The following is a 10,267-nucleotide window of genomic DNA, read 5'->3' as shown; positions in this document are numbered from 1 at the left end:
TATTTATCTTTTTAAAATTTTATAAATTTTTATCTGGTAAAAGTAATTTACAGACATTTTATACAAAAGTGACAAAAGTTCTAATTTTAGAACACGGTGAAACCTACGTCAAATTGGAGGGAGGAGAATTCATGATAAAAGTGAAGTATTTTTTATTTTATATCTTATATTTTAATGAACCTGTAAAAGATACTATGCATGCTATTTACTGAACTAACATGTGTTATGAAACAAAAGAATGAAAAATATTTTAGTGAACAATTTTATTTACAAAGGTGAAGAGCAGTTTAAAAATATTTTCATACATTATTTAAAATATTCCATTATATACACTACCACATTATCCCAACACTAAATCAAAATATTTCAAATTCTTATTAATATAATCTTTACTTAAAAAAATACTACTCTATATTCCTGTTAAATGTTAAGAAAATTATGGTTAATTCACATTTGTTAAAAGACCTATGATTAATTTACAAAGAAACTTTCCCACTTAGAAACTTTTTAATTTGTTAGCAATAGATTAATTTAGCTTGAATAGCTGAGATAAGTGAACTATCTTTCTTCCTGATAAGCCTCGATGACAACAACAAAAAGGAAACTTTGGCACATACTGTAGCTGCGTGCTGCTTTCTTAACTTGGAAAATGGAATGATGCCGGTATCGAATTCGTTGATCTAGCAGATGGACTGTGTAAAAAAAATACAATAAAAATAAATTGTATAAATGTATATAGAAGCATATTTTTTAATTATCAAATTAAAAAATTATTAATATTTATTACAACAGCCTATATTGACTATTAAAAAGTATTGCTATTTTAGTTCATTGATATGCTTTTATAAGCAACTATCACTGCAGTCTGATTTAAATTACTATACATATTTCTGCTTAGAAAGCTAAATGGCATCATGTTTGATGTGCATAAAATTTTCAGGGGGAGAAAGCTATGAAGTATAATTGTTTAAATAACTGATATTAGAAAGGGAATATAGAATTTATATAGTACAAAAAGAAAAGTAATAATAATAAGCACACATCTACACTGTACAAGATGGCTGAAGTACGTTGCTTTAAGCAACCAGTCTCCAAATTGCACACACACATTAAAATTTGAAGATTTCACATGCTGGACTGGTGCAATACAAAGTTCATAATTCTAAGTAGTTGAGCACATTAACTGCTCAACCAATAACAAGATTCACATCACAGGTTGATTATACCTGAAACAGGTGTCAGCAAGCCAGAGTAAGAATTCTGAATCAGCGAGTGCTCATGCTATGAAATCTGCTTTGATTTCAATTACTGGAACAGCATATTACTAAATTTATAGCAATGTTCAGAACATTTTAACACAGTCTAATAATTTTATATGCATATTTGATAAATAGGTTCAAAACTCAAAACTGCAGGCATTCAATTTGGAATTTTGTGTCTCCAATAAGCATCTCAATAATCCAATAGTAATTATAGAAAATTTAATTTTGAATTGCAAAAAATTACCTTAGTTTTTGTCAGACTCATTTTTAACCCTCCAGAATATATAGATCATTATCTAAGATGGAAGGTGAACATCTAAAAAATTTTTGTTACCTTTTTATGCAGGAAAAAATGGACAATGAAAATTAATATATTTTAACATGTAGAAATATAACAAGTAATTTTCATTTTAATTTATTTGATTTTAAAAATCGGCTTTTTCTTTTTAAGGTCTAGACAAATAAATTTGATTATGCAAGAGATCTCATTATTTGGTATGTGTATACACTACAAAAGCACTACTCATTTATTTACATTTCTCAAATGTTTTCACCAAATATCTTTGCATTGGGAAACTGTATTGGTAGTAAGAAGTTGAGAATAACCAAACAGCTAGACCTAAAAGGCTACCTTGTTTTCAGATAAATCAGGATACTGGACATTAACATAGAAATCAACAGCTCATTGTCACACGATATTGAAATGTATCACCACTCTAGACCTTCAAGTTTATGAATGTCTTGACACAAATGCATATTGACTAGAGAGCTAATCCACATCAAATGTTATGTGATGTAGTAGTTATGACATCATAGTACTCATACTCCTGCGAGTATGCAATGGCTTAGTCAGGGTATGTGAAAAAATTGTTAGTGATATACAAAACAACAATGTATTATAGTAAATGCAGTTAAGAAAGCAAAATATTCATAGAGTTTAAATTTGTCATTTAATAAAAGGTTAAAGTAATTGCAATACCATTACTGATTTAAATGCATACAAAAGCAATGCAATTCAGATTAATCTACTCAGACTAACCATACAAGTCAATTCCTTATGTATGGCATTTCAGCTATCCTTTCCTGTATCCCTATTACATCCCATTAAACAACTAGAACCCATTCATATTTTCAGTACTGAATGTATCATCAAATGAGTTATGTAGTTTCGTTTCTTTCTTAACAGTTCTGAAATTCAAACTAATCTGAGTGAGAAGATTTGTTTTAAATCAATTTTAATTCCTTCAGAATTCTTGACTGTAAAATGTTTATATAGAAATGGATAATGGGTTAAAAGCAGATCTTTCCCATAGAACTGAAATTACTGTGAATAACATGATTTGGCATCTGAACCAAACATAATCAAGCAATCACCAGATCTACCAGTTGAAAGATAGATGGGAGAAAGCTGTTACTTTGATAAGAGATCAGCAGACTCATAGTAAGAACATTCCTCCAGAGAAGAAAAGTTATTCCTCCAGAGAAGAAAAGGTATTCCTCCAGAGAAGAAAAGGTGTTCTGAAGTGTTTCCTATTCATCTTCCTCTATCGACTTCCCTAGGGAAATTTCAGCTTGATGGTATTTAAAATGCCCTCACTCTGCAAAGTCATTATATGTCACAAAAATACATGCCTTCTCCAGAATTCAAACCTAGGTGTTGTGGCAACCTAGGTGTAGCATAACCTATTCAAACCTAGGTGTAGTATGTGGGAAAATTACCAAATGGAAGTATGAAACCTTCATCAGTGTTACATCATTTAGAAACCAAACACCCAACTATAAAACAAAAAGAATACAGCTTTTCAGCAACTGTCTAAAGCCATTATTGTGAAGTTATTATCTATTATCAGCTAACACAGGTACTAAAAATGCACCTGAAGTGCCCTACAAAATAAGGAATCGTGTTTCTAATAATGGTAGAAACTATACAACTGCTGAATATTTGATAGCTCCCTTCATTAGACTCCTTACTTTTCAATAGATTACACAGAAGTTCAATATATTTAAACAACTCATTGCTCTTGAATGCACGTTTGGAGAACATGTTTGAAAAATTAACAGTACTCACTTCTGAAACAATATCGTTCCTCGGAGAATCAAGAACATGTCTGATGATATCAAATCAACAGCAAAATGCAGAATAAAGAATGTTCCATTGTTTTTACCTATACAGCTTGATGACAGCATCGATTTATCGAACATTTTGATCCTGCTTCTTGCAAGATATATAAATACTAGAAGTTTCGAGGAAAATCTTTCACTGCCTTATCCTGTCACAGAAAGAAGATGCACAGGGGAAAGCATTTCTAAGAATGTTCTTTCCATGTTCTATCATTAATGATTTCTTTAGGGGAATGAAAGCTGACTGAACAAACTGCTCAGGTATTAGTAGCACAGTAAAACCATGGCAGGATGTTACAGAAGTTTGCAAGGATGCATCAAAGACTTTGTGCTATATGTGGCTTAGAACAGCGATTCTCAATGAACATGACAGCATGAATGTAGGCTGTGACTGATGCTAGCAATAGATCAACATTTTAGTATGTGCCTCAGAATCTGATTCTACAACCCACATATAGTCTTGGCATCTGGATACTTTTAGCCATATGCTGAATATCTCAATTGGTTGCTAATGAAAATAGCCTCATAGATGAACTGGTTGTTTTTCTTTGGATCATAAATATTGTTAAATTTCTATTTACACAATATTTATCATCAAAGCTGATGAGAAGATGCAGAAATTATAACTGATATCTGATGGTAAAGCAACTTGTACTTTTCAAAGGAATTCCTGAGGACTGCCTATTGAGGGAAAACATGACAGAACTCAAGGAAGATACAGTGGTAGTATGTCTAATATAAATCACAGAAGATACTGAATGAAATCTTGTAACTTAAAATTATTTCTGATCACTCACTGAAGTGATATAAAATGTAAAATTAACTACAGTTGGAACTGCAAAAAATTATTTATTCCTTTTGAATTGCTGTCTAAGTACAAAATCCATTTTCCTCATTATCTGAATTTCATGATAATAATGGCAATTTTTTGTGTGCCTAAAAATAATAAATCTTTCTATGAACTAACTATCCATGACATGGCTAAATTTTGGAAATCAATCACACAATGCTATAGATAGTGTACAGAATACAAAATAAACACTCCCAATAACTAACTGTTGCTTATACAAGTACCAGTAAACATTATTTTATGTCTATTATAAAATGTGACTGAGCAGTAATAAAGGTTTTTGTTGTTTTTATGCATATAAATTCTCTCTTTGATGGGGGGGAAAAACTGTTCAAATGACATTTTTCTCTAAAACAGCTTGGAAACTAATTTATAAATCACTAGTAAACTGTGCAGATAACACCTTTGTTATATGCATACTTTGTTGAGATAAAGAAAAAGGGTAATTTCTGATTATCCACACCCTCCACCACAAGGTCACAAACTCATTGCCAACTATGGAGAGTATTCACAAACTCATTTATGGCTAATTTTTCATGAAGCTAATGCACCACATTTAACAGACATTTTCAAAATGGCAGGACAATAAGAATTCCAAACAAGAGGAATAATCAATCAATAAAATTAAAAAACAAAAAACATCAGTAATAAAACAGTTACCTTTTTCTAGACATCCTTCTTTTTGTGCTGTTATTATTTCTATTTATACAACAAACTGTTTGCATTTAAAAAACAATAGAGAACTGCACAAACTTGGTATCTGTACAATTCGGCATTTCGCACCGGCCATAACTGATGTACTAAGCACATACCTAGGTTGCCACATAAATACATTTTGGTATGATCATGGGTTACCACATAAATCCTCACAGATACTTTTTCACACATTTTTTGGGGGGGAGTCAGATAATCAGAATGTACCAGAAAAATTTACCAGTAACAAAATGTGAAAGCGTTCCATATATCAACACAAAGAAGCATAGAAATTATAAATAATGTGGATGAAAGAAAATTTAAGTAAAGCATGTAACACAGCTTTCATTTCTATACAAGGCCTATGTTAAGCAATAATGACAATGTATGTATGTCATTATACTACATTCAGTCATTAAAAAAATCAGAATCAGTTTTTAAACTGCTTAGCCAGCAAAAAACAAAAAAAAAAAAAAAAAAAAAAACTCATTACCTTGGAAGAGGTGGCGTACGCAGAGTTGGCGTCCTAGGTGGAGGAGTGGATCTTGGAGTTGATCGCTTTCTGTTTTTGAGTGTTGAATACTAAGTAATGTTAAAAAAATGATATTAAAAATTAGTATTTTGAAAAAAGTGTCACAAAGTACTGCTGAACAAAGTTTTTATGAGAAAATATTAAAAATGAGGCAGAAACTGATGCTGAGAAGAAAGGTAACAGTGGACTAGATTGCTAAAGGAAACATGGGAGTTGACTGATTGCTGATTTCATGGACATGATGGCATAAGCTTCATTACAAAATACAGTACAAAGTCCTAAATCCGGACTCGTTGGAACTTTGGCAATTCCAGATTTAGGATTTTTCCGGATATTAGATCATCAATTTAAATCTGGTAATATGGCATTCAGAAATTATGCAATTAAAAATATGAAATCGTAATTTATGAAATAAAGAGCAATTATGATCTAAAGGCTATCAAAATAATTTACAAAAAAAAAAAGCTTAATATTTATTTGTTTACTTTATTAAACATTTCCTTCAATGTAAGTTGTTTAAGTCGCTTCATTTTTTGTGCTAATACTTTCTCTTTAATTCTACAAACAGACATAATTTCTTGTTCAGTTACAAAGTTCCACTGTTCAAGTCCTGTAATTGCTGGGTCGAGAATACCGACTAACTTGTCAATTAAAATTTTTTCGTTTTCAATAACCTCACTGTCACGTTCTTCACTATTGGTATGGGTATTTTCTGAATCTAGAACTATACTACAGATTTTGCTGTCTGTTGATTGATGATCGGGGCATTGCCTTTGCAATGAAAAACTTCTGTTATATCATCTTCATTTATTACTGCTTCTCCCCATTTCTTTACAAAATCCATTATCTGGAAAATTTCACCTCTAGTTTACGATATCTGAAAACCTTTAAATTCGTGGCTATCATCTTCATTGTCCTCACCATGAAATACGGTAGCTGGCCATAAATTATACCAAGCATTTTTTAACGTATCTGGAGACACATCCTTCCACAATCTTGCGATGCTCCACACAGCAAATTTTATGCTAAAATATTTCAAAAATTCTTGAATAGTCTTGCCATTGTTCAAGAAATTTAGGATGGATTTTTAAAATGCTACTATTTTTATATTTGCATTTCAGTGCGCGCACTATTCCGATATCCATAGGCTGAATGACAGGCGTACAATTTGGAGGGCAGAATAATATGGATACATTATCTTTCACTAAAACTTTAAATGAAGTATGAACCGAACAGTTGTCTACAATAAGAACTATTTTTGAGTCATCAGGTAAACCAACCGAAGTCAAATGTTGCCGATCCTTGGGTATAAAATGATTTTCAAACCAAACTTGCAGGATATATTATGAGAAAAATATTTACTCCTTTAAATGCTCAACGTTGGGCATTTTTTCCAATTACAAAAAGTTTGCATTATAAAAAACATCTCATCCCTTAATTTTGCCACTCGGTGCTTCCCCAAATTCCAAAAATTCTGCTGTTCGGTGCCGACATATTCTGCCGCCGCTTCTGGCTTTATGGTGAATAACATATCAGTTATTCTTAATTAAAATAGCATTAAATGTAATCTTTTGGCCTATGAGTTTCATTAACAAAATCTATTTTAAGCATATGAAAAGAAATTTTTCTTGATTTTTTCCTCGTAAGCATTTCTTAGAGCATTTAAAAATCTATAGTCATCACCAAGCGTAATGTTAGCATAAAAGGTTTCCATACTCGTTAGACATCGCTCCATGAGTTATTACTGAAGCTGTCATGTACATAAACATGTGGTGGCAAAAGCAAAATATGTATAATAAATAATGACTTGCCAGGTCGGCACCAGGGATATAATGGATTGGATTGGATTATTTAATTATGGCAAAGCACACTAGGGCTATCTGCCTAAAGGGAGGGATGCCTTTGTGGAGGACTTTCGAAGGGAAACTGGCTCGTATACACGTTACACATGGGGAAAACCACGAAAACGCCCATGCAGCCAGTCTGTTCGTGGGATTTGAACCTCAGACTAAACTACCAGTGTTTTCAGCGTCTTTACCGCTTGGCTGCTGGTGGGCCCAGGGATATAAAATAGGTGAATGTTTCGGTTTGAGATGTATGCCAAGCAGACACTCAGCTATGGAGCCAAATTATTAATCTCACAAATTTATACTTACATGATTGATTTTCCATAACAAGGTATTTTATTTAGTGCCCAAGTGAAATTTTGAATCAGAATTTTTAAGTGAAAATCTTCATGTTTCATTATGGAAGGAAAAAACAAATGCACATGCGTAAAGCATACAAAAAAAAAAGTTTGTGGCTTAGAGGTCCGGATTTTAGATCATTCCAGATAATGGACATCCGGATTTTGGACTTTGTACTGTACATATTTGGGACAGAAGAATGTGCTGCTGGCAATTCCATATTATTAACCACTGCAATGTTTAGTAATATGGAACTGTTATTTATCTGTTTCATTTGACTCGGCCAACTACGAACAAGGGATAAGTCTATATACCAATTTTGAAATATGAAAAACTAGGAGGTTCTTGAATGAAAACTGGGAGTTTCTGGGAGGCTTTTGCACTGAAGGAAAAATTTCGAAAGAATTCCAAACTGACTTAAATTCACTTTCATGATTCAAGTTATTTATCTATTTAAAACGTGATTCTATTGTAATTAATAGGAAATTAAATATTCTAAATTTTATATTCTTTGGCTAATATTCTGTAATTTTCTGACACTTATGGAAAAAATCCCGAGTATAAATGGACAGCTTTCATTTACCTAAGTATTTTTAAATGCAATAAAAATAAAATTAATAATAATTAATATACATACTATTATATGGATAAACTATTTATTGATGCAAAACAAAATTAAATACAAATATTAACCAAGTAAAGTTTGTTGCAGTAGATTCAATTCAGATGAAATAAAATTTAATATGAAAAAATATACTTAAAACTGCTAGGGTGTGGAAGGATGAAATCTGCACTATTTGCTTCATTAAATGAATAAGTTTCATTTATTGCTGAGAAACATTTAAGTAAAGACTTAATATGCAAAAACTAGGAATTTCAGGATGATCTACTGAGAGACCAGGAGATGTGATGAAATACCAGGAGAGTTGGCAGCTATGAATACTTTGATATCCATTTAATTTAAGGCGGAACAGGTAGTAGTGGATACTCAGTGCAGCAGATATAGCAGCAGCAATATCGGCAGCACAGCGGAAAAACCAGCACACCATTTTTGCCAAAATTGACTGTTAATTAGTCACTGTGGGCTGTGCAATGATATTTGTGGCTGTCATTTCAAACAATCTCTTGTCGTTCTGCTGATGAACTCTGCACCACAGGCTAAGTTGTAAACATACTGTGAAATAAAATGCTTTTGTATTTAACATAATTTTTGGGGGGTGGAAGGGTTCCCGCTCTGATGTCAGACTCTACATAAGTATTTTCCACATTGACTAAACAAGGTTTATGATACCATGTTCCAACTCAATTTATTGTTTCTCTTGATGTTTACTGTCATCCCATTTACTGCTGGGTTTGTAACTACATTAATAGAACACCCAATATTCTGTTTACTAACTTTGATGATCATATAGCAGATAAGATAAATCAAGATACCGAAAACACACCTACTTATATCATCTTATCCAATTTATATGTGCCATTATAACATATGAATGAACTAACGAATTTTGAATATTAAGTAGTTTATTATGATACTGAATTAAAAATTTTTCTAATAATTGTTGATGACATTAACTTTAATATTAACATTTACTAACTGCACTGATATCAGAATACATCAATGAATGTATTTTCAACACATCTTTAACATACTTGGATTACTTGAGTCAATTATTCAATTAAAACAATGGACATGAGGGTTACCTATCCAAGCTCTAACCCAATTTTCATCCGAGAGCATCCAGATGGATTTTGTACTCCTTGTCCCTTACCACCAAATCCTCAAGAGAACTTTTAATTTTGAGTGTTCCATTTCACAAAGGCACTATACACTAACAAATATTAATGACTTAACCATGATTTAAAGTTGAACTCAATGCAGCAATTCAGCCTCCATTAAAAATCACAATCCAGTGTAGTCTACATTTGAGTCATTCTTCATTTTTGCATGATAATACCTATGAATTTTGCCAAATCTGAAATTTTAGGAAAGAGCACAGTGACCCTTAACAAATGTTTTCCATTAATATTTTCTCAGTTTTTTAAAAATACTCTAAGTCAGAAAATAATTTAGTGCTGATTTTCAAACTTTAAAAAAAAAAAAAAAAAAAAAAAAAAAAAAAAAAAAATTGCAACAACTCTCAAAGACTATATATAACACATAAAATTTTCCCTAAAGGTAGTTTTGAAACATCCCTAATTATTATATTAAGTTTAATTAAAAACTGCACTTTGCTTGCAGCAATGAAGCTTGTAGGATACTTGAATAATCTTTTATATACACTGCAAAGAACACATTTCAAATTTTAAAACACAACAAATTGTAATTAAACAAAAACTCACAGGTGAACTACCCCTTGAGAAGTTCATGTTAGTATATATCAGTAACCCAATATCTTTATGCCCAGCTTCCATTGCAATTGTTAAAGCATTACATTCATCCTAAAAATAAAATAATAATAAAAAATTAAAACATCAGGAAGATTACATATATTTTTGTAAGCTAGTAATGCATGTTATATAATCAAAAAATAACTAATGAATTATAAAGAGAAAGCATCATATTGCAACATAACTTATGTTGATATATGTATATTCATATGAATTATTCATATGAACAGAT

The 10,267-nt window shown here is 31.5% G+C and overlaps 1 protein-coding gene across 1 annotated transcript in view; it reads right to left on the bottom strand.

Moving 5' to 3' along the window:
* Positions 1-246: 246 nt before the first annotated feature.
* LOC118186738 (uncharacterized) overlaps positions 247-10,267 on the bottom strand; it is a 71,450-nt gene continuing 61,429 nt past the window's right edge. The window contains exons 12-14 of the mRNA XM_085808589.1: positions 9,988-10,086; positions 5,420-5,508; positions 247-692 (exon numbers count right to left, since the gene is read on the bottom strand). Of these exons, the coding sequence (XP_085664715.1) occupies positions 638-692; positions 5,420-5,508; positions 9,988-10,086 (243 nt within the window). The 3' untranslated portion in view covers positions 247-637. The remainder of the gene's footprint in view (positions 693-5,419; positions 5,509-9,987; positions 10,087-10,267) is intronic.

The sequence above is a fragment of the Stegodyphus dumicola genome, chromosome X1 (genome assembly GCF_044657685.1).
Source record: "Stegodyphus dumicola isolate Sdum_Otavi_A_Nest chromosome X1, ASM4465768v1".
Lineage (NCBI taxonomy): Eukaryota > Metazoa > Arthropoda > Arachnida > Araneae > Eresidae > Stegodyphus > Stegodyphus dumicola.
This window is presented reverse-complemented; position numbering and strand designations above follow the sequence as displayed.